The sequence below is a fragment of the Somniosus microcephalus genome, chromosome 19 (assembly GCF_052327205.1).
Source record: "Somniosus microcephalus isolate GS21.2 chromosome 19, FLI_Smic_1.0, whole genome shotgun sequence".
Lineage (NCBI taxonomy): Eukaryota > Metazoa > Chordata > Chondrichthyes > Squaliformes > Somniosidae > Somniosus > Somniosus microcephalus.
In genome coordinates this window covers 74,656,049-74,681,327 of record NC_141005.1, presented here as the reverse complement: position 1 = coordinate 74,681,327, position 25,279 = coordinate 74,656,049, and the positions used below count along the sequence as shown (strand labels likewise).

General features: G+C 45.5%; 1 protein-coding gene across 5 annotated transcripts in view; it reads left to right on the top strand.

Moving 5' to 3' along the window:
* cabin1 (calcineurin binding protein 1) overlaps nt 1–25,279 on the top strand; it is a 464,264-nt gene that overhangs the window by 129,086 nt on the left and 309,899 nt on the right. For all 5 annotated transcript variants that reach the window (XM_085962047.1, XM_085962049.1, XM_085962050.1 and 2 more), the window contains exon 27: nt 24,295–25,058. In XM_085962047.1, the coding sequence (XP_085818173.1) occupies nt 24,295–25,058 (764 nt within the window). The remainder of the gene's footprint in view (nt 1–24,294; nt 25,059–25,279) is intronic.

Sequence of the window (25,279 nt, the reverse complement as noted above, 5' to 3'; positions counted from 1 at the left end):
TAACGCTCCTGTGAAGCACCTTGGCACGTTTTACTACGTTAAAGACTCTATATAAATGCAAGTTGTTGTGATGAAGGAGCAGATAGTTTGTTCCTCAACTGCTGTACCTGTGAACAGTGTTTGCATTCATTAACTTTGCTCACTTACAAAACTATCAGCTGAGGGCTCTTCTGTTCAAGTTCTCTTCTTTAGTTATGCAAGACTCTAGTCCTGTACACATGGCATGGATTTCACAAATATGAGTAGGAAATTCTCCCTCTACCAGCATTGGTACAGCTTGCTGGCAGGTCAATCCCAGTGCCACGTTACTGGCAGGTTAACCATCAACAGCCTCATAGAGTACTGTAGACCTGCCTAGCTTAATGATGTTTTGTTTGATGACTACAATACCTGTCTTGTCTCCAATTAGTCTGCAAATCTAAGAATTCTGCTGTCAATGCAACTTAATAAATTTGCATCTTTTGATCTCCAGGTTCTTGTCCTTGTCCTCCACCACCTGCGTGGACTTCCATCAGAATGGTTTGGGGGAATTAAAGCCCGTTTGCCTTGGTATCCTTTAGGTGAGACCGGTTGGTTTCATTTGCCTGATGAGTATACATTCTCTTCCTGTAAAGACACATCTCACTTACCCAAGCCTAAAGACCTTAACCACAGGTTGGACAAGAGTCGGGTTTAGGGACCCCCCCCCCCAGTGTGCAATCCTTGTACAGTATGCAATTCTGGTAACCAGCTAAAACCATGCAGCTTACAGCACAGAGTAATAGTGAGCTTCCTGCCGCGTCTCCATTTAGAGCAACCCTATCTGTTAGGACATTCACTTGCACTCTTATTTGGAGCTGTGTGGGAAGAAATGGGTGTATCTCATCAGGTCACATTGACTAGCCAGTCATGAGCTCTCTGGATTACTTTGGACCTGCCTGGCTCAGGCAGTAGATTTACCAAGTCTGCCACAGAGGATTGACTGGGTTCCATTCTTCTATTGCTAGGTATGTAAATTTGGAGCCAACTTAATCCTAAAGAGATGTGTGCTTGTTTTCTTGCTCATTCTCACTTTCGTTCTCTTTCCTTTCCCCCTCCACCCTGAAGGAGAATAGTCACCTGTTGGTCACTAGATAACTGGAGGTTTGATCCCTCACTACAGCTACCAAAAATTCATCCCGAACACCATAGGGAGCAGTACAAATGACCATAGAACGTGAGAGTGAATTGCCATCGTCCTTATAATGACAGCAAGGACCTACACCATACCCAATCAAACAGTGGTTCCATTGGTTAGTGGTGCGAAGCCTTAGCAGCAACAACGTGCCTCTCTGCAATCTTGTCATGGTAGGTATTGAACTCTGGATGTACGAGCATGTTTTCCTATCTGGCCTGCAGGTAATATCTTCCAGCAGTTGTTGTCCTGGGAGTTTCCTAATAAGCATTTTGATGGACATCTGCCTATAGGACCTACAGAAGACAGGTTGTGACTTGGCAGTCACCGTGATGCTCTGGATGTCCAAATCCAGTGTTCTATTCTAGGCTTACCTATCGATCGCTGAATCCAGGTCCTCGTGTGATGTACTTTTACCAAGAGACATGCCCACCACAAGTCTGACTTTATCTAAAGACATGCTGAATTACAGATTAGTTTACAGAAGAAAGTGAGTTTCCTGCAACTGTTTGTGTTTTGGGTCAAATCCACCTCACTGCTTGGACTTGGATCTTGTCCAGGTGCTAAAGGAAGGTCTTCTAAGGCAAATCTAGGAACTACAAGCCATGAAAGAATTTTTTTTGGCCACATATCTTAAATGTCTTTGAAGGGCCTTCTCATGTAGTTTCTAAGAACTTTGTCCAAACTATAGTTGGCATCCACCAGACTCATAGGTACTGATATGAATTCCCTTTTGAGCCATGCAGAGCTATACTGCACCGAGAGTTATCGTTACCATATCTACAATATTACATTTGTAAGTAAATCCCCAGTTGAGTCCTGTGGAAAAATAGAAGCACAATTATTTCAGAAATGCTCCAAATAATATTCCAGGACCATCTTTAATGATGTCAGCAAACTTTACCTCACTCCTCTTTCAAGAAAGATAGTCTCAGTGAGTATTTCAGTTTCCCTTTAAATGGATATTGGAGCTGGAGTGGTCATCCTGGATAAGATCCAAAATTCAGTCCTATACTCCCATAGCTTCCAGCTTCTTCAGAAGAGCTGCAAGCGGCACTAGGTCCCAAGAATGCCGAAAATTGAGAAAGCACTAACATTATTGTGAAGCCATAATCTGCCTCATACATTTCTCAAAAGAGCAAACTGTAACTTGTTTTCTGATTACACCGAGGGCTTCCAACATACATGCTGCAAAAATCTGAAGAGCCATATTAAGAGTACCAGAGATTTCTTAATAATTTGTAGTCTTACTAGAATTCCCCTGTTTGTGGATAGAAATCTCAATGGCATTCCAATCTCTGGAACATCGAGGGTATGCATTCCTCTAGCAGAATCCTATTCAACCGAAGAAGGGCAGCTTCAAGGAGCCCTGTTAGTATTTGGCACCTTTTCTCCTTCCCCCCCCCCCCCCCCCCCCCCACCACAAACTCGGTCTAGAACAGTTTTTAGGAATCCTGCATGAGTACCATCCAGTCTGCTGCCCATGTGACAATCACTTTCTCCCAGTAAACTGGTTTATTAAAACCTTCCTTCTCTGCAGCACAATCTGCTAACTTTATTAACCTGTGAGCTTTTGGGTTGTATGCCAGCTCACCATAACATGCTGCCCAGGTCCAGAGATGTCCTTGGGTCTATTGGAGAACAATCATTGGCAGTAGCCCAGAAGAACCCTTTTGACCATGATTCACAATGCACTTTAGCCAGTGGAATCTTTGTATAATTGCATGCCCCGTGGATGAATGCAACCCCATGATCTTGCTTCATCTTCCTAATGACCCTTTTGGTTTCAGTGTGCAAACATCATCCATCTTGCTCCAAAGGGGCTTCAAGAACTACTTTAAAGGCCTTCTGCTTTTGCCGAAAAGCTCTCCTTCCCGTTTCAGCTACCCTAACGGGAAGCTGCTTATTGGTTGAATGGTTGGCAGGATTTAGCTTGAGTTTATGGCCTTGGCCACAACGGTAAGAAAATTGGTAGTTGGTAGGGATCAGACGTTTCCTTTCCCATCATTCTGCTGCTATAAAAATCAAGTGTGAGTTTCCACCCGACTTGACCCAGATTTCTCGCTTTCTCTCTTCTCGCTTTCTCTTGCTCTCTTACTCTCCCTCTCTAATGCTGACATTGTGGGTGTTGTGGAAGTGTAGCTGCACTTGCAAGCATGAGCTCTGATACTCCTGGACCATAAAAAAAGATTGGTTCACCGGGGCAATTGTGTAAGTGAGACACTCAGCAAATTAAACTATAGAGCTTATTATATCAAACTTACTCAAGCAATCGATACAAATCTTTGCAGCCTGTTGCATCTTCCTTTAGCTGGCTGAAAGTGGCAGTCTCACTGCAATAACTATCAATTCCTCATAGGATATTTGGCTGCCTGCAAAGTGAGGTTAGGTATTAGTGGGAACACACAACCATTGCCTCCAGAGCACTGCTATCACTTTTTACAAGTATTGCTTGTGTTAGTAAGAGTAGTAATGAAACACAGTCTGACATTGTAGTGTGATTAAATGCATACTGGCATTATATACTCTGATTCCATTATACACTAAATCTAGGAGCAATTTCTAAATGCAATCAAGAAATTCTAAATATTGCTTTTCCTAACGCTGTAAAACCTTTTCAAAGAAACATCAGGCAATCTGCAATTAAACCGAGCATTGTTCTTTAATTACTGGTGTAACTACAGACCCAGTAATGTTAGTTCTATTCGCAGAGTAGAATTCTTCACATCCGTCAAATCTCATGATCTTTCTTGAATTTCTCTTGCAGGCAATCTTTCCTTGAACTTGTTCTGTTCCTTACTATTAATGAGATCAGCACTGACACAATGAAAAAATTAATTATTTTTAAAGCTTTATTAGGTCGTAGATCATCGCGTCTTGTCTGAGCAGATTAATTTCTCTTCTGACAGTTTAATGTTTTCTTCAAAACTGGATGAACTGATCATACTGGTTTTGTAATATATTCTGTCTCAGCAATTGGGTTGATTGTGTGTGAATACAGTATTATGGAAGCATTGACTATGATGGAGGGCAGCAGCAGGAAACGAAGGCACCCAATACAAAAGTCATTATTGAAGGTTTATTGCACACTCCGAGAATTCTGTAACAGAAGTGGTAGTGCTAATGATTAAAAACAGTCGTCGATGTTTGTTCCATTATTGGATTGCTGTTTCTGAAAAAAGAAAACTTGAGTTCACGTCCTGAATCCCCACACTGCTCTGTTCCTGATCTTGGAGGTGCTGCTATAGTGAACCCACCCTCCCCCCACAGGGAATGAGTGTCGTCCTGGTTCAAGCTCTCTCACCTCCGAGTGACCAGTTTCAGAGCAGTGTCGACCTGGAGTAGGCTGCCCATCCTCTTGGCTGTGAATGGTGTGTGACACATAGAAATCCAAGCCTAATTGTTTCAGAATCAGTCTGAGACTGCTGTCTCAACTCAATGAAATGCTGGTGCCATTCAATGCAGGTTGTAACTGCTAATTAAGTTGGTAGAGATACAAGAATTAGTATACTTGATAGTTTTTCTGGCAATTGAACTTAGTATTTCAGGTAAAAGGTATATGACAGTACAGTATATGGGTTTAAATGCTCCAAATTAATCTACATCCTAGGGTACTTAAGGAAGTGGCCCTAGAATAGTAGATGCATTGCTGGTCATCTTCCAAAATTCGATAAACTCTGGAACAGTACCCATGGATTGGAGGGTAGCTAATGTTACCCCACTATTCAAAAAAGGTGGTAGAGAGAAAACGGGGAATTACAGACCGGTAAGCCTGACATCAATAGTGGGGAAAATGCTAGAGTCCATTATAAAAGATGTAATAGCAGAGCACTTGGAAAACTGACAGGATTGGACAAAGTCAACATGGATTTACAAAAGGTAAATCGTGCTTGACTAATCTACTGGAATTTTTTGAGGATGTAACTGGTAGATTAGATAAGGGAGAACCAGTGGATGTGGTGTATTTGGACTTTCAGAAGGCTTTTGATAAGGTCCCGCATAAGAGATTAGCATGTAAAGTTAAGGCACATGGGATTGGGGGCAAGGTATTGACTTGGATAGAGAACTGGTTGGCAGACAGGAAGCAAAGAGTTGGAATAAACGGGTCTTTTTCTGAGTGGCAGGCAGTGACTGGTGGGGTACCGCAGGGATCGGTCCTAGGACCCCAGCTATTCACAATATATATTAATGATCTAGACGAGGGAACTAGATGTGATATCTCCAAGTTTGCAGATGACACAAAGCTGGGTGGCCGTGTGTGCTGTGAGGAGGATGCCGAGAAACTCCAGTATGATTTGGACAGGCTGGGTGATTGGGCAGAAGCATGGCAGATGCAATATAACGTGGATAAATGTGAGGTTATCCACTTTGGTGTCAAAAACAGGAAGGCAGATTATTATCTGAATGGCAATAGATTGGGAGAAGGGGAAGTGCAACGAGACCTGGGTGTCCTTGTGCACCAGTCGCTGAAGGTAAGCATGCAGGTGCAGCAGGCGGTTAAGGAGGCAAATGGTATGTTGGCCTTCGTAGCGAGAGGGTTCGAGTACAGGAACAAGGATGTCTTGCTGCAGTTGTACAGGGCCTTGGTGAGACCACACCTTGAGTATTGTGTGCAGTTTTGGTTGCCTTATCTGAGGAAGGATGTTCTTGCCATGGAGGGAGTGCAACGAAGATTCACCAGGCTGATACCTGGGATGGCAGGAATGAAGTATGAGGAGCGATTGGGCTTATATTCGCTGGAGTTTAGAAGAATGAGAGGGGATCTCATTGAAACTTATAAAATTCTAACAGGACTAGACAAGACTAGATGCAGGAAGGATGTTCCCGATGGCCGGGGAGTCCAGAACCAGGGGTCACAGGCTAAGGATAAGGGGTAAGCCCCTTAGGACAGATGAGGAGGAATTTCTTCACCCAGAGAGTGGTGAACCTGTGGAATTCTCTACCACAGAAGGCAGTAGAGGCCAATTCATTAAATATATTCAAGAAGGAGTTAGATATATTTCTTGAGGCTAAAGGGAGAGAAGGCAGGGACAGGGTACTGAATTTGGATGATCAGCCATGAGCTCATTGAATGGCGGAGCAGGCTCGCGGGGCCGAATGGCCTACTCCTGCTCCTATCTTCTATGTTTCTATGCTAAATTCTGCACAATGTTACACAGTTAGATTCTTTCTCATTCATTCAGTCTCTGCTAGTCAGTCTCAGCTGTGGCTCAGTTGGGAGCACTCTCGCCTCTGAGAGAAAGGTTGTGGGTTCAAATCCCACTCCAGAGACTTGCGCACAAAAATCTGAGGGAGTGCTGCATTGTCAAAGGTGCCGTCTTTTGGATGAGACGTTTAACTGAGGCCCCGTCTGCTCTCAGGTGAACGTAAAAGATCCCATGGCACTATTTCGAAGAAGAGCAGGGGAGTTATCCCCGGTGTCCTGGCCAATATTTATTGAACAGATTATCTGGTCATTATCACATTGCAGTTTGTGGGAATTAGCTGCTGCGTTTCCTACATTACAACAGCAACTACACTTCAAAAAGTACTTCATTGGCTGTAAAGCGCTTTGGGATGTCCGGTGGTCGTGAAAGGCACTATAGAAATGCAAGTCTATCTGTCTCTTTTCAAAAAAAATTGTCAGCACCTGGCCATCAAATGTAGGGTAGGTCTAGGTATACTGTCCTTTAGGAGTTTGGAGCTTTGTGATGGCCATCTTGGTGAGGTGACCCTTGCTGTGCATTGGGTCTTGTTTGGAGCCACATTATCGTTCTCTCTTTCCTGTTCTCGGAAGCAATTTCTCCTGTTGTACACAGGGCGAAGCTCGGTTATAAAACACAGCAGGTCAGTTAGCATCTGTAAAAGACAGATTAATGTTTCTTCTGTGTACCCTTCACCAGAACTCCTTCAGAAGAAGTTCAGTTAGTCCATTTAAACTGTGCATTTACAGATTACTTGTGGGTTTTTTTTTTAAAAAGGAAACATTTTATATTTAGTTTTCATTTTTTTTGATTGACCAGGTTACTGATGGTGCATCTGAGAGTTTATTTTGGTTTTTTTCAGTCTCGGTCAGTAGATTGAGACCTGCGCTGTTGCAGTCAGACCTTTCACTCAGCTTGTCCTCCAGTTTGATTATTGCTGCCATCTGATTTCACGATCTGAGTTGTAAGGGTCCCTCCCTGCGACTGACCTCTGCATGTGTTGTGTGTTGTCTACCGATGTCATTGCCAATATTATATCGTAGCCGAGCAGCAGGGCCCCTGGTAAGCACCTCATTCACTGGAAGGAAATCAATATCCTCAGCCATATGAGGCCTGGCTTCACAAGAGGCAGGATTTCCACAAATTCAAACCACTGTTGAGTTTTTCTGTCTCTGTCAGCACCAGTGGAATGATCTACCACCACACCTGTCTCCTTATTGTGAACCTGCAAACAGCCGTTGGAACCCTACTTGAGGAGGAGCCTTTGAGAGTGCAAGAGAATGAGGAGAAGAGACGCTTCAAATGATTTTCCTAATTTAGGAATGTGGAAAATTACAGGCGCTGAAAAGATCTGGCTAGTCCTTAAAGCAAATACTCCTCATTTGCCCACTCGCTCAAATATCTATCCAAAACCCCCCTTTATTGTTTCTGCACTGCCTCCCAGGGCTGTGCATTCATCACCCTCTGCATAGTTAAATCAAAACTGTCTGTGCACCTTTCTTCCTTCTAAGCTTGAATATGCCCCAGTTTTAGAATTTGTGTCAATCTCAAGCAGATTATTAGGGTTTATTGTCTCTATTCCTTTAAGAATATTGAATAATATCTTCCCTGAGCCTTCTCTTTTCCAGAACAAACAATTCCAGGTTCTTCAACCCATCCTAATTGTTCAGATGCTTTACACTCAGTATCACTTTAGCTGCATTGACTCCAGTGCCTTGGATATCTTTGCTGTAGTACAGTGACCAGAATTGTACAGCCTACTCCAGGTGTGGCTGTATCAGTGCCTTCTACAGACTCATTATCATGCCTTCAGATTTGCGGCCCTTCCTTCTGGCTGTACATCAAGATTCAGTTACCGTTCCTTCCAATTTAATGACCGTAATACCCACATTGCCTCTAAATTGGCTCTGTACGTCGCAGAGAACAGATCATTAGCTGCTGCCCGTGTGTCAATGACCGCAATCCTCCACCACCACAGTTTGAGTACTGTAGATTTCCTAGTAAATATCTGGGTAATAGCATTCCCCTACCATTTAATGCTGTGTTTTTTTTTTAACTGGTTTCCTGTCTAAAAGGCACGTTACAACCAATAATTACCCACTTTCCTTTACATCCTCCACTTAAAACCTCACTTTTAGCTGCATTAACCAAGGTACTTACTTATTTCTATGGCTCCTCTTGCCCATATTACCACTCCTCTACCTACTTGGTTATCCCTTTCCATTCTGTAAGTTCTCCATTGTGGTAGTTTAATCCCCAGGTCAATGTCCAGCTTTAACCAGCTTGCTTTTATTCTTATTCCGTCACATTTTTTGATTCCACCATAAAAATGTTCCAGTTTCACAAACTTGTTTGTATTAGTACTGTATAATAATAACTTGCCGTTTCCTTCTCTACTCTCTTTTGCTATTGTTTTTTGTCTGATAACATTTACTTGCAGCCACTCTTCTTTGTGGTCCAGGCAATCCCCTTCAGTGTTGCCTGCTCCCATGCTCTAGTATAAAAGTGGCCAGACTTTAGCTCCTGAGCTACTCTTAACAATTGAAGAGACAATATCTAATATGCACAGACTTGTCCGTGGAGTCTTTGTTTGTATCTGGAGTTTGAACTGGATTTAAAAAATGAGAAGGGCATATTTTGCAGTAGGTGATTTAACATTCCTCCTCATTCGTTCAACCTCCATGTACAATTAGGGATCGGCATGATCCCATAGGGAACCTTGGGCAGACAGTTGATCTTACTCCATTTTGCTATGTCACAGAGGCAGAGCTTCAGCAGTTCTCCTGTTGTAAGCTGCAGACCAGTTCTGGTGCCTCACATAACGATAAACGCGTGTCACCGTCTATCAGTTTTGTTGTTCTTGTTAACAGTGTTACATTTTCTTCAACTTCTCAAATTAGGTCTAGCTGTCTTGGAGCACGAAAAGGTTGGAGGCTCAACGCCCACCTCCCCCCCCCCCCCCCCCCAACCTCTTCCAGGACTTGGGTGCATAATCTAGTCAGACATTTCAGTGCAGTACTTAGAGAGTGCTTCATTGTCTGATGCCATCTATCAGATGCAATGTTACATTGGCCCCGATCTTGACGGGGGTGGGTTGCATAGGTTGGGGGGGGGCGGAGGGGTGCGGAGTTTCGGACAGGAAACCAGGACGTCCGGATTTCAACTCCCCAGCCTTCTCTTCCAGTCGGGCGGGGAGCACTCTGGAGCAGGCTACAGCCCCAGGTAGGGAGCCTGCAGCTGCTACTGGGAGCGTGGGGTGGGGTTGGGGGTTCAATCCCCGACCTGACTGCGGTGGGGTTGGGGGGGGATCTGATCCAAGGCAAGAGGGTAAGCTTGGGATGGAGGGGGGGTGCACTCCTGCTTCTCCTGGTACACAAGCAGTGCTGTAAAGGCACTTCCCTTCTCCCTGAAGCAGTCCTCTTCTCCCTTCAGCTGCTGAGTTTTCCGATGCCTGGGAAACCTGATCGGCCAGGTTCAAGCCTGCTGAGCAGGTTAAATCATAGGATTACATAGGAAATACAGCACAGCAACCGCTTATTCACTCAACCAGTCCACGCCGGCGTTTATGCTCCACTCGAGCCTCCTCCCATCTTTCCTCATCTAACTCTGTCAGCATAACCTCTTTTCCCTTCTCCCTCATATGCTTATCTAGCCTCCCCTTAAATGCATCTTTATTATGCGCTTCAACCACTCCCTGTGGTAGCGAGTTCCACATTCTCTCCACACTCAAGTTCCTTCTGAATTCCCTATTTGACTTCTTGGTGACTATCTTATATTGATGGCCTCTAGTTTTGCTCTTCCCCACAAGCATCTCTCTCTATCTACTCTATCAAAACCTTTCATAATTTTAAAGATCTCTTGGGTCACCCCTCAACCTTGACCCAACCTGTTCATCCTTTCCTGATCGGTATATCCTTGCATTTCCGGCATCATCCATGGAAATCTCTTTTTGAACCCTCTCCAGGGCCTCTCTATCCTTTTTATATATATGGCGACCAGAATTGTACGCAGCACTCCAAGTGTGGCCTAACCAAGGTTTGATACAGGTTCAGCATAACTTCCCTACTTTTCAATTCAATCCCTCTAGAAATAAGCCCTAGTGCCTGGTTTGCTTTTTTTAAAATGGTTTTGTTAAACTGTGTGGCTACTTTCAGTGATTTGTGTATTTGTACTCCTAGATCCCATTACTCTTCTACCCCACTTAAATTCGTATTTTCCAAGTAATCTGTGACCTCCCTATTTTACTTACTAAAATGTAATACCTCACATTTATCTCTGCTGAATTTTATTTGCCAATTATATGCCCATTCTTCAAGTTTATTAATGTCGTCTTGTAGTCCTCCTCAGTATTGACTATCTCTCCCCCTCACCCCCTCCCCCCAAAAATTTGGTGTCATCTGCATTTTACAAAATGTGTTTTTGATTCCAAAGTCTAAATCGTTAATATAAATTGTGAACAGTGGTCCCAGCACTGATCCGTGTGGAACACCACTTCCCACCTTCTGCCACTCTGAATAGCTACCCTTTACTCCGACTCTCTGCTTTCTGTCGTGAAGCCACCTTGTTAACCATTCTGATACTTGTCCCCTAACTCCGCATGCTCTGACCTTATTCATTAGTCTATTATGTGGCACCTTATCAAAGGCCTTTTGAAAATCTAGATAAATTACATCTACTGCACTACCCTTGTCTGTTACCTCCTCAAAAATTTCAATGAGGTTGGTCAAACAAGACTTTCCCTATTGAAATCCATGCGGACTTCATTATTACAAAATTTTGGTTTCTAGATGTTCCTCTATTTTCTCCTTTAGTAGGGATTCCATTATTTTTCCGACCACCGATGTTAAGCTGACTGGTCTATAGTTCCCTGGACATGTTCTATCCCCCTTCTTAAATATAGGTATTACGTTAGCCTCTGGCACTACACCTTGTTCTAACGAATTATTAAGTATGTGTAGTAATGCCTCTGCTATCTCTTCCCTAGATTCTTTTAAAAAGCACGGATGTAATCCATCCGGGCCGGGGGTTTTATCCTCTTTGAGTTTGATTAGTTTATTTAATATTTCTCCTTTATTTTAAATGCAGTCATCTAATTTCTAATCTCATCATCTGATGTCATGTCCACCTGTTCTGTCTCCTTGGTAACTACTGAAGCAAAGTAATTATTTAATATTTCTGCCACCTCTCTATTGCTGCCTATGATATTATCCTGTCCATCCCTTAGTGGTCCTATTCCTATCCTGACTTTCCTTTTTTTATTTATGTGCCTGTAAAATATTTTACTATTTTGTTTTATGCTCCTTGATAATTTAATTTCATAGTTCCTTCTTGCCTTTTATTTTTTTGACTTCTCTCCTAATCTCTTCATATTCTCTCGTCATGTACTTAGTGTATGCCTCTTTCCTTACCCTCAATTTTTCCCTCATGTCTTTATTCAACCATGGTGTCTCATTAGTGTTTAGCTTCTTGTTTTTTAGCGGAATATATTTTTCCCGGACTTTTTTGAACACCATTTTAAATATTTCCCACTGCTGTTCTACATTGTTATTTGCCAATATTGTTGTCCATTTTATTTTCCTAAGTTCTATTCTCTGTCCTGCAAAATTGGCTTTTCTCCAATCTATTACCCTGGTCTTCGTCATACTTGCGTCCTTCTCAATTATTATCTTAAAGCGTATTATATTATTGTCATTATTGCCTAGATGTTCCTCTACTTTTACTTTTATCTGCTCTGGCTCATTCCCCATTACTAGATCCAATAGTGTATCCTCCCTTGTTGGGCTTCTTGCATGTTGGGTTAGAAAGGAGTCCTGTACACATTGTAGGAACTTCATTCCCTTATACCCTTTACCTACCTCTTCTGGCCAATTAATATCGGGGTAGTTGAAATCCCCCATGATGATTATTCTATGTTTTTTACTCATTTCCCTAATTTGTTTGCATTTTTCTTCCTCCACCTTCCTTCCACTATTAGGTGGTCTGTAGACTATGCCTATTAGTGTGATTGATCATTTATTATCTTTTATCTCTATCCACATGGATTCTGTTTCTGTCTTGCTGATAGCTGTGTCACTTTTTTCTACTGCCGTTAAGTTATCCCTAATCAGTACAGCTACTCCACCTCCCCATTTTCTCCCTCTATCTTTTCTAAATATGTTCTACCCAGCAATGTTTAATTGCCTGTCCTGATTTTTCTGTAGCTATGTCTCAGTAATCCCTACTATGTCTCATTCCTTGCAACGTATTATTGCCTCCAGTTCCCCGTTTTATTACGGACACTGTCTGCATTGCTGTCCTGACAGTTGTTAACTCATTTTTAATAGCAGTTCCTCTCACTTTATTGTTAACCATCTTTTTACACTCCTGCTCTGTAACTCTATTTATTCCCTGGCCATCAATGTCCTCCCTTACTTTATTCTTTCCTATGCTTGCCTTTCCTGTTTTTGTTTATATTTAGGCTGGTTTCATTTCTTGTAGATCCTGTCCCCCAATCTTACCAGTTTAAAACCTTTGCCACCTCCCTATTTACTCTTTTTGCTAGGACACGGGTCCCATCCCAGATCAGGTGGAGTCCGTCCCATCGGTACAGCTCCTTCCTGTCCCAATACTGGTGCCAGTGTTCCATGAAAAGGAACCCCTCTTTCCCACACCAGCCCTTTAACCATGTGTTAATTCTCCTGATCTGTCTGCTTCTATGCCAATTTGCACGTGACACGGGCAATAATCCAGAAATTATTACCCTTGAGGTCCTGCTTTTCAATTTCGCTCCTAACTCCTGATACCTCCTCAACAGGACCTCCTCCCTGTTCCTACCTATGCCGTTTGTTCCGACATGGACCAAGACAATTGGATTTACCCCCTCCCTTTCCAAATTCCTCTCCAGCTGCCTTGAGATATCCCTGACCCTGGCACCGAGTAGGCAACACACCCTTCGGGATTCTTGTTCGTTGCTGCAGAGGGCGCTATCCATCACCCTAATTATAGAATCCCCTGTCACTGCCACACTTCTATTCTGCTTCCCCCCCACCCCAGAGAGCCTTCTGAGCCACGGTGCCTTGGTCTGCTTTGTGGCTATCCTCCCCACAATCTTTTGCCTTGTCCTCACAGGTAGTGAGTACACCGTACCTGCTGGACAGGACCAGTGTCTGCGGGACCTCCTTTTCAACCTCTCCTAAGTCCTCGCTACCTGGCACCCGAACAGTCACACCCTCCCTTTCCTGAACCTGTGCTTTCCTCTGGGGTGTGACTGTTTTTTGGATAAAACTATCCAGAAATTCCTACCCCTCCCTTGTGTTTCGGAGTGTGTCTAACTCGCATGCCAGCTCAGTGACTCTGAGCCGGAGTGACTGAAGGCGGAGACATTTCCTGCAGATGTGAGAATCCGGGACAGTCTCGCTGTCCACAAACTCCCACATACTACAGTCCCGACACATAGCCTGCCCTGCCATCTCTAGTCTTTTTTATTTATTTGCTTATTAGCCTGAATTAATTTAATTAGTTAAAGTGTTTATTCAAATGATTATTTCGTTATATTAATTAATTGATCTAGTTAAGTTATTAATTTAATAAAGTATTAATTATAGTTCCCCAGCTCTTAGTTTAAACCACCGCCTAGCTTAGAGAAAAAAAGTTGTAATACTCACCAACCAATTATCTATCTGCTGTCCTGTGGAGGCAAAAGCAGCACCTCCCTCCCCCTCGGCAGAGAATTCCCATTCTCTCAATTCCCAAATTTAACACTCTGTTTTAAGAGCACTCTGTTTAAGACCACTCTCTGTCAGCAGATAGTGTTTACTTTTATACCTTTGGAGCTACACCCAAATTACAAGTGCTGTCTCAACTCCCGGCTCTCAATAAATAGCACCTATTCAAGACAAACACTTACAGCTGACTGACAGTTAACTGTCACTGAGGGGCAGCTTCTGTTAACTACAGTTTTTAAAGTTCTAAGTTAAATTCAAAATGTTAAACTAAATTTCACTTTTAATGAGTATTTAATTTGCCAACCCGCCTCCTGCTAGCCTCACTCGAACACCGTGAACTTCGGCCCCCTGCTTAGCGCACAACTTGTCAGCAGCACGTTCAGCGCTGGGCTGTGCACTACAATCATTATAATTAGCAAGCAGCACAAAGTTAACGTGCTGCCTGCGCTCTTTGAATGGGCGCAGGCATATCGCGCACCGCAGTGTCTGCGCCTGTTTTACAGCGTTATTGAATTTCACCACCTTTAATTTTGAAGATGTAGTTGTGACACCTGCATTTTGCATTGCGTGGAACCACACTTTTTAAAATTTATCCATTCTCTGGATGTGGCTGAGGTTGGCATTTATTGCCCATCCTTAGTTGCCCTTGGAAAGATGGTGAGCCGCCTTCTTGAACCACTGCAGTCCATGTGGTGAAGGTGCTCCCACAATGCTCTTAGGTAGGGAGTTCCAGAATATTGACAGTGGCAATATAGGAAATGCCCAAGTCAGGATGGTGTGTGACTTTGGGGGATGGGGGGGAAACTTGGAGGTGATGATCCCAATGCACTTGCTGCCTTTATTCTTCAAGGTGGTGGAGGTCGTAGGTTTGGGAGGTGTTGGTCAAGTAGCCTTGGTGAGTTGCTGCAGTGCATCCTGTAGATAATACACACTGTAGCCACGGTACACCAATGGTGGAGGGAGTAGATGTTTAAGCCACTGGATGGGATGCTGATCAAGCAGACTGCTTTGTCCTGGATGGTGTCGAGCCTCTTGAGTGTTGTTGCAGCTGCGCCCATCCAGGCAAATGGAAAATATTCCATCACACTCCTGACTTGTGCTTTGTACAGTGGTAGAGAAGCTTTGGGGAGTCGGGAAGTGAGCCACTCGTGACACAATACCCAGCCTCTGACCTGCTACTAGCCATGGCACTTATGTGGCTGGTCCAGTTCAGTTTCTAGTCAATGCTGAGCCCTAGGATCTTGATGGTGGGGGACACGGCAATGGTAATGCCATTGAATGTCGTGGGGAAGTGGTTGTGTTCTCTCTTGTTGGAGATGGTCAGTACCTGGCACGCGTGTAGCACATATGTTACTTGCCACGTTGTTCAGGTCTTACTGTATGCGGCATGGACTGCTTCGTTATCTGAGGAGTTGTGAATGGAACTGAACACTGCAATAATCAGCGAACATCTCACTTCTGACCTTATGATGGAGGGAAGGTCATTGATGAAGCAGCTGAAGATAATTGGGCCTATGACACTGCCCCGAGGAACTCCTGCAACAATGTCCTGAGGCTGAGATGATTGGCTTTCAGCTTCGACTATTCCAATGCTCTCCTGGCCAACCTCCCACCTTGCAACGTCCATAAACTTAAGCTCATCCAAAAGTCAGCTGCCTGTATCCTAACTTGGACCAAGTCCCGTTGACCCATCACCACTGTGCTCGCTGACCTACATTGGCTCCTGGTCTAGCAATGCCTCGATTTTAGGATTCTCCTCCTTGTTTTCAAATCCCTCCATGGCCTCGCCTTTCCCTCTCTAACTTCCTCCAGCTCTACATCCCTCCGAGATCTCTGCGTCCCTCCAATTCTGGCCTCTTGAACCTCCCCGATTTTAATCGCCCCTCCATTGGCGGCCGTGCCTTCAGCTGCCAAGGCCCTAAGCTCTGGAATTCCTTCTCTACTGCTCTCTCCTCCTTTAAGATGCTCCTTAAAACCAAGCTTTTAGACACCTGCCCTAATAATACCTTATGTGCCTTGGTGTCAAATTTTGTTTGAATTGCCTACAGAAGTGTTTAAGATGGACCTTATTGCCACACATAGTTTGGTTCTACAGATCAAACCAGATTATGCAACATTTAGTAACTTTTTATTAGGATTATGCAGAATTATTTAAGATTAACTCAATAGTTGTGTTGGTTATTGTTGATGTAGTTGCTGCATGCATTCGATCTATGTAGTTAGTATGATTCCACGGTTAAACTAACGTGCGTGTGTTACATGGCGGTGGTGGGGGAGTGAAAGAAGTGTTGGTATGGGGCAGGCTTGATGTACCAGCTGGCCTTTTCCTGCCTGTTAATTTTGTATGTTCGTATGTCCTGTATGCTGTCAGTGTGGCACAGTTATTGAACTGCATCATGTATGTAGTCAGTATCATTGCAGTCCAAAGATGTGCAGGTTAGGTTGATTTGGCTATGATAAATTGACCCTTAGTGTTAGGGGATTAAATACGTGGGGTTACGGGGATAGGGTGGGATATGTGTCGGTGCAGGCTCGATGGGCCGAAATGGCCTCTATCTGCACTGTAGATTCTGTGATTCTGTAATGTAACTTGCCTATGTAATTAGAGGTGCCACAGAAATAGTGTGTGAGAAATTAAATGTGATTGGAGGAAGAACTGACTTTAGATTGAAGCTGCTGGGGTGCAGAGGGAGAAATATGCAGCATATAAGAATAATATGAATGAGTCAATTGTCAGGGCTTGGCAGAGCGAGGAGGGCAGAAGTGAGGCGAGTGCTTGAAAGAAGTTTCTGATCAGAAAGGTAAGGAACGCAGTTAATGGTGCCAGCATTCAACTACAAACTACTGTATAGAAGAAAAAAAGAGCTTGCATTTATGGAGAGCCGTTCATGTCCTCCGGACATTCCAGAGGACTTTGCAGCCAGTGAATGACATTTGAAGTGTGGTCACTATTATTATAGATAACCACAGTTGGCAGTTTGCACACCGCAACATCCCATAAACAACAAATGAGATAAATGACTAGTTAATCTATTTTAATGATGTTGGGTGAGGGATAAGTGTTGGTCAGGACACTGGGAGAACTCTCCTGTTCTTCAAATAGTGTCATGGAATGAAATCTTTTACAGCTACCAGTATGCTAAGGAAATGGAGCTAAGCCTGCCTACTCTTGGTTTAAATTTCTGGAGGATATTGCATGTATGGACTGTATACACCCATACAATAGTGGATCAAAGACTCTTATCCAACCATTGGCAATTTGAGACGGTAGGTGGAAGGTGTCAGTCTAAAAAATATTGGAAATAATATTAAAAGCATCAGACTGGCCAGCTAGGAGAACCGCGCATGTTGGTAACAGTTGGCCACAAAACAGAGCTGGCTGCAAACCAACCAGCTTCTTGTGGTGCTTACATGAATGGTTATTGGAAATAAATTGAAGTCAAGGATGATTTATGTTTGAAGATTCCACTGTAAAGTACAGCTTGAAAGAGTGGATGACCAGAACTAATGCTGCAGTGACAGCTATGCCCAGGTTGGACCAAAGGAAGGACGGATAATCCCAAGTGCTCTTAGCATTGGAGTGAAAATAGTTGATTATACATAAAAAAGATTGATATTGTTAAAGGCAGTTTAAACATTATATGCCACTAATAATGTACTAAATATTTTTAATAGGAATATATGACTTCCTTCTAAGTATCTGGCCATGTGGCTATACGTCACACGTGAGCCTAGATAGTGAGTGTTGACGGTGGAGGTACGGTACACAGCTGAGCCGGATTCTGATCCCGCCTGATATCTTCGTGCACTTTCCTTTGGGCAATGGGGGAGGGGGGCTTATGAGATGGTGATTGGGAGCAGAAACCCGGGACACTTTTCCTGTCCCTAATTGGCAAGTCCTGAAAACCAATTATATCACTTTCTCTTGCCCCTCCCCAGAGTGCTACTCCAGCCAAGACCAGTAAAGTCAGCACAGACGCAATGGATCAAACTTCAGATCTTCCTGGACTCTGGCTCAGTGTCAGTTAACCAGCAAGCTGTCAGGAGACTGAATTAAAAAAAAAAAAAAAAAAAAAAATATGTAAGAATGTTTAAGGAAGTTAAAGATCATTAACTTATGCCAAATTATGTGAACTCTTGATTATATCGTAGTACAAGAGGATAGGTGAATATTTGAGATTTCTGCTCCTGGCCATTCCTGCTCATCTGGAATCTCCAGCGCCTGCCTTTGCTCGCCAAGACCTGCCTGCATTTGCTACATGTACTTGTACTAGTTCTTGAACCTGTCCGATTTGGCCTGATGTACTGCAAACTATGTGGTAGCTAGCCTCCTACAGCAGGGTTGTCCAAGAGGCAGCCTGTGGGACAAATGTAGCTTGTGAGCTCATTTAATCCCATGAAGCTTCGTCCCCTTCCTGTCGTCTTTACACAAACCCAACTTTCGCAGATTTGGTATTTCAAATCTTTAATGTTCCAGGCTTGGAGGACTGGAAAAAGGGGTCCTTATTTATTGGTCCAAATCCACCAATCAGCAAGCAGCCTTCTGCTCTGGAAATTTTAAAGAGCTGAAGCTTCCAAGTTTTCAAGCTTTGGATGAGTGGGGGGGATAAGGATGGTATTCCTAATTTGTGTACATGGGGAGGAAGTCTCGTTTGCATATGTGGAGGTCTGTCTTTATTTGTTTTGGGGGGGATCTTGCTTTGTGTGAGGTTCTCAATTATGCATATCTTGCTTTTAGTGTGAATGGAGGAATCTCGTGCCTTTGTGTACGGGGGCTTACAATATTGTGCAGTCAGAAATGGTCAATTCATTGGTTTGGCCAGATGTATCAGGCTGCCCTCCCCCTGCTCCAACAGGTCGACATCACTGTTCTACAGTACGCTCTAGTGCCAATCTGGTGGTCTCGTGCTCCCCCCTCGGGTGCGGTCAGTGTGTGGAACAGTTAGTGCTGCAGTCTAATGCCATAGGACTTTTCTGTTTGAATTTGATGAGCCCAGTGATATACAAACATCTGTTCTCAACAATGCACCCTCATTGGTGGAGTTAGGATAGTAAGTAAGCAGTGCTGAAATCCAACAGTGCATGCCAAATTCAAACACAGACACCCTGATTTTAACCCTCTCCCCCTCCCCCTCCCCCCCCCCCCCCCCCCCCCCAAATCCCTTGCAGGGGGCAGTTAAAATAAGGGCAGCGACTTGCCCCCTGTGATCCTGCTGCTTCCTGCCAGGTCCTGATATTAATCTGATCTTTTGAGCAGGACACCTGCAGAAAGGCAGCGGGGTCTTGCTTTAAATATGCAGACCGGGTCCCGATGACATAATCAGGACCCGACTGCGATTTTAGTTCGAGACTTAAGCGGGGGAGCAGTGACTGCTTCCCTGTCGGGCAAAACATGCTGGGGGCTGGACCGTGAATCAAAAGAGGCCCAGGCAGGTAAGTTTAAAAAATATTATTTAGGTTTCCTTGTGGTCCAGGGGGAAGCTGGAGTGCTCCTCTAGGCCCCACCACGAAACCTAGAGCCTCCTTTGCTCAGGGGTTCATCCGATCGCGATCGCAATGTTAGCTGTGGCTCAATGGTGTAACTCTTGCCTCGAGACAGAAGGCTCTGGATTCAAGTCCCACTTCAGAGACTTGAGCACAAATTCTACGCCTGATACTCCAGTTCAGTACTGAGGGGAGTGCTGCACAGTCGGAGGTGCCGTCTTTTGGCGGAGACGTTAAACCGAGGGTCCCATCTGCCCCCTCAGGTGGACATAAAAGATCCCATGAGCATGGGAGTTCTCCCCGGTGTTCTGGCCAATATTTATCCCTCAACCATGTTTAGGAACACAGAACAGGCCTATAGCACACTGGACTGCAACAAAACCGTATGTAAAGTATACAAAAGCAAAATACTGCGGATGCTGGAAATCTGAAATAGAAAGAGAAAATGCTGGAAATACTCCGCCTGTCAGGCAGCACCTGTGGAGAGAGAAATAGAGGCCCGTCATTTCCGATCGGAGGCTTCCTGCGTGCGGAGGCCTCCTATGGGGAAAAAATCTCCGCCCTTACCTGAGGGCTCCCGAGGTCTGGACGCTTGCGCTCCTGGACCTCCCCTGGTGCAGCGTGCAGAGGCCCAGGTATCCCAGGGGTGCAGGCAGTTCACAAGCATCCCTGGGATCACGTGGACCAGGCCAGCCAATGGGAGAAGGGAATCCCTCTTCATACTTTTGACAGGTAGACCTGTCAAAAGTATGAATGGGGATCACTGAAAAAAGACATCAAAACATTAAATACATTTTTTTAATGACATTTTTTAAATGAGTTAAAATTACATTCAATTAAATATTTTTTTAAAAAATTAAAATTTTTTACAGGGCTAAAAAAAAAAGTACCTTTTTTAAAAAGTATTTTTAAAATTATAAATGAGTGACTTTTAAAAACTCTTATGCTGGTAAATGCAGGCCTTACGCCTGCTTTTACTAGGCGTAAGATTTTTAAAGGTTTTCAGCGGCCGGAGGTTGTGCAGAAAAAGGAACTCTCCACCCACAGAGGCCCTTCTCCAGGGCAGGCGTGCGATCTGTCGAGAGAATTTTTGACAGATCGGAAGTGCCAGTTTTCAGCGCATGCACTTTGCATGCCTGAAACCGGCACTTGCGAGGTCCCTACGGGTGTGTACACAGCTCTCGTACACACACCCGTAGGAATCAGAAATTACGGGCCAGTGTTAAGGGCCGTGAATTTAATGGAGGAGGTGGGATGGTGGCGGGAGAGCTGGTTTCCGGGTTCCGGTTCCGGCCCCACTCCCACTCCCAGCTGCACCAGCTCTGTAAACGGGATTTTCCCACTCTGCGGGCTTCCCGGCCAATTAACAGGAAGCAGGTCTGATGATGTAATTTGATGATGCGTCATCAGCCGGTTCCCTTAAAGGGACCCATGTCCACATGGAATTTGACAGTTATTCTGTCAGTGTTTAACAGCATTGAGGTGCTGCAAACACTGACGAGCACTGCACAAAGATGAACGCTTGCACCCAGGCTCTCCATTGACTCCCTCCATATGCTTATGGAGGGAGTCACAGCACGCAGGGAGGTTCTCTTCCCTTCCAAGGGTGGAAGAGACCTTCCCAGGACACCAACGCAGCCTGGTTGTACATTGCACAGGAGGGCAAAAGCAGGGATGTCGTCAGGGATCCCTGGCTGCAGTGGCGCCAACCTTTCAATGTTCTCAGTGGATCACGAAACATTACTGCAAAGCCACACTCAACCTCACCCTGCTGTGCCACTCAACACATCCCCATCACTCTGCCTTCCATACTCTTCTCCTGCACATCCTTACTCACACCAACTTACCTTGCAACTCCACCCAATCCCCTCTATCTACTTTATCACTTCCCCATCTCACTAGCCACCCCTCACACTCCCCCTCATCCTACTGCAAGCATACCAACTAACAACACACAAGGCTGGGCACTTGAGAGGTTTAGCCAATGTCCATGTGAAGTTCCTGGTAATGTGTTGTCATACAGTGAAATCTATTTTTCCAACACTGCCTATTATTGGACAGATCTGTGCGCACCTTGAAAAGTGTCTTGCTGAGTTCCAGTAAATGTTGAGACATAACTTCCCCCCCCCGGGCTATAGTGATGAGTGTGCATGTAATGGCTTGGACATTAAAGGGATGTTTCACGGTGCTAGTGTGGGACGGTGTCAACCTGGCGCATCATGTGGCAGCCAGGGTTTACAGCGTCAAGTGAAGTAAATCTGGCCATGGTGATGCCATCGCTGGCCTCCCGGGCAGCAATGTTGTCAGGGGCTGATGCCCTGTGTCCAGTGCAGCATCAGGTGATGGCGGAGAAGGTTGGTGTGCCTGGTGATGCTGGTGTTGGGGCTGATTGCGGAAGGATTCGGAGGACCACGGTCTGATTTTTTTCAAGGGCACCGATGTTGCTGCAATAGATGGCAGCTGCAGGTGCGATGACGGAAGCGATCTGTTAATGGTGAGAGGTGTTCTCCCAGTGAGGTGGCACTGGACATACAGTTGGCTCTAAAAACTTGTAAGCTCTGAAACTCACCATCTGCAACATGGCATCCTTGACACCACTTCTGCAGCTGTTAGCTTATCAGAAACATCAGAGCAGACTCCAAACACGCCAGGTTTTGTAAAATTAGAAGTAAGCTTCAAAATAGTCTTCAGTTGGCTCCTAACAAGCCATTTAACAAGCTGAGTTGTCTCCCCCACCGCTTGGTGTCGGGTTAATTCTCCGCTGACAGACCTGACACCTGGGAGACTTGTGTGGAGGCGTTTCCTACCTGCTGTCAATCTTTGCTATTTTGACAGCAGACCCGCCTCCAAACCCACCCTCTGAGTGCTACTAAATTCGCGGCCAACGTTTCAGGTCGCTGACCTTTCATCAGAACTGGAAAAAGTTAGCGATGTGACAGATTTTAAGCAAGGGTGGGGACGGGGGGAGGGGAGGAAAGAACAAAAGGGAAGGTCTGTGATAGGGTGGAAGGCAGGAGAGATTAAATGACAAAAGGGATGATGGTACAAGGCAAAATGAGATGGTAATGGGACAAGTAAAGAAACAAAAGATGAGTCAAGAAGAGGTGTAAATGGGAATGGCAGAATCATCAACAGCTGATGTGAAAAAATAGGGGTAGAGGTTACGGTCTGAAATTGTTGAACTCCATGTTGAGTCCAGAAGACTAAGGTGCCTAATTGAAAGATGAGGTGCTGTTCCTCGAGATTACGTTGAGCTTCGTTGGAACAGTGTAGGAGGCCGAGGACATTTAGTTGGACAGAGGTCAAATCTCTCTGCCCTCGGCCTCGTACACCGTTCCAATGAAGCTCAACGTAAGCTCAAGGAACAGCACCTCATCTTTCTTTGATAGATCGAGGGTTTTACTTCAACATATCTATCTATATATATAAATCGGTACTTCTGTCATTCTGTCTATCTGTCTATCTGTCTGTCATCGCGTGTGCGTTGCGGGTATGCACTCGAAAGTTACAGGGCGTACCTACGCGCGCGTTACCTCCAAAGAAAGCTTACGCTTCCGAGACGGTTTTAAGCGTATTTACGTTTCGGCCGGGCTAAAATTGCGCCCGCGGTATCCCAAAAACCTTCAACATTGCGCTCATTAGCATCTCATTATCCGCTCATTAGCGACAGTGACCTCGAGCTCGACCAATCGTACGCCGGGTTGCTGGCGTGTGCCGCCGGGCCAATCGGTGCGCGTGTGGCCGGGCTTTATCGTTCTGAACCGAGGTGAGTCGCCGCCATCTTGATTCCAAACTTTTCCTTTCTTTTTCCCGCTTTCTGCGTCTTAAAAAAAAACGTTGATTTTAAAACACATATTGTTTTTAAAAAAAATGATTTAGAAAGTAATTAACTTATCTAATCTCATTAATTTTCCTACCTTTCCCCGTTTTTCCAGGTAGGCCTAGAAGCCTCGGCGTCTCCTCCGCACCCACGCCCGAGCTAGGCACCTCCCGGCCCCACTCGAAGGCTGGAGGGCCGAGCCTCAGCCCAGCGCCGCTAGGGTGCGCGCGCAGCAGGAGCTGAGACGTCTCTCTCTGCCGGGGCTTGCTGAGCGTCCAGCGTTACCCTGGCAACGGGCGCAATCGGCGGTCTTCACCTCGGGGGGAGGGGGGGTGGCCCTTGGGGGGGGGGGGGGGGGGGGGGGGGGGGGTTTGCGACCCTCGGGGGCCGCGACCCTCGGGGGGGGGGGGGGGCGCCCGCCGCCCTCCCTCCCCTCCCTCCCCCCGCCCTCCACCCCGCCCTTCCCCCCCGCCCTCCCTCCCCACCTGCCCTCCCTTCCCCCCCTCCCTCCCTTCCTCCCCCCCGCCCTCCCTCCCCCTCCTCCCTCCCCCTCCCCCCCGCCCTCCCTTCCCCGCCCTCCCTTCTCCTCCCCCCCGCCCTTCCCCTCCCCTGCCCTCCCCCTCCCTCTCTTCCCCCCCACCCCTCCCCTCCCTCTCTTCCCCCCCAGTCGCTCTCTCTCTTCCCCCCAGTCGCTCTCTCTCTCTCTTCCAACAACAACATGCCCTCGAAAAAGCCTCGGCACCGCCGGGCACTTCAGCTAGTCAGGGTATAACGGAGTACAATTTGCTGCTACAGAAAAACCTAGCCAAAACTTCGATATATCGAGACTTTACTGTATGTCCTTCTGCTGTTCCTGTAGCACTGAGTATGCAATACAGTAATGTGTCCGAAATCATTCTGCAGCCAGTAATGGAATTGATTTTGTTTTGTTTTGGTTTTTTCCCCCCCCAGAGAGAAGTCAAGACAGTGTGATTTTGGTACTCTCTGATTCTAACTCAACACAGGACGTCTTCACAGATGCAGCCAGCTCCCAGGACAGCAGCAGGAAGATTCACTCTGGGAAAGGTAGCCCTTCGTCCTCCTCAACCGTGGAGGCTGCTGTGTTGTCCAGGGAGAGCCATGGAAAACTGGAGGAAGAGGATTTAGGGGGACGTGTTTCTTCTGAGGATTGTCGAGGAGGCAGTGTGGAGATCACAGAAGCCATAGATGCTTTGACTTTGAGATTGGCGGAGCGTGCAGGTCACAGGGTGCCCATGGAGGCAGCTGTGCTGTCCAGGGAGAATTATAGGAAGTTGGAGGAAGAGGACTCTGTGGGACGCGTCTGCTCTGAGCTTTGTAGAGGAAGCAATATGGAGATCAGCGAAGGCATCGATGCTTTGGCTTTGAGATTGGCAGAACAAGCAGGGGCAAAATTGCACACAGAGTCGCAGTGTCAGACTAGTACCATTAGTGCTGCTAATGTCACTCCCACCAAAGCCACCTCCTCATCTCTGTGTGACTCAAAAAGGAAAACAACTGAGCCATCAGGAGAGATGAAAGACACCTACAGATTGGAGGACCTCCCTCCGAGCCTGCCAGGAGACGAGAGGGAGCAGCGGCGAGTCCTGACTGAGCAGTGTATCAGAGCCCTGCATCTGTGTCTCAGTCGATTCCCTCAGCACTACAAGAGTCTCTACAGACTGGCTTATCTGTACATATATAGCAAAACGCACAAGGTAGGTGAATGCCATCCTTCTTTCAGCAAACCTTATTCAGATTTTAGCAATAAATAGCTGTTTGAAATTATAAACTTTGTGTGACTGAAGGGGTGCGGGTGATAGAATGACTATGAAGGTAGTGTTAAAAAGGATAAGATGAAGAACCACTGATATTGGGGGTGGGAATTTCACCTTTAGAACTATTCATGACTGACTTGAGATTCTGTCTTTAATGATAT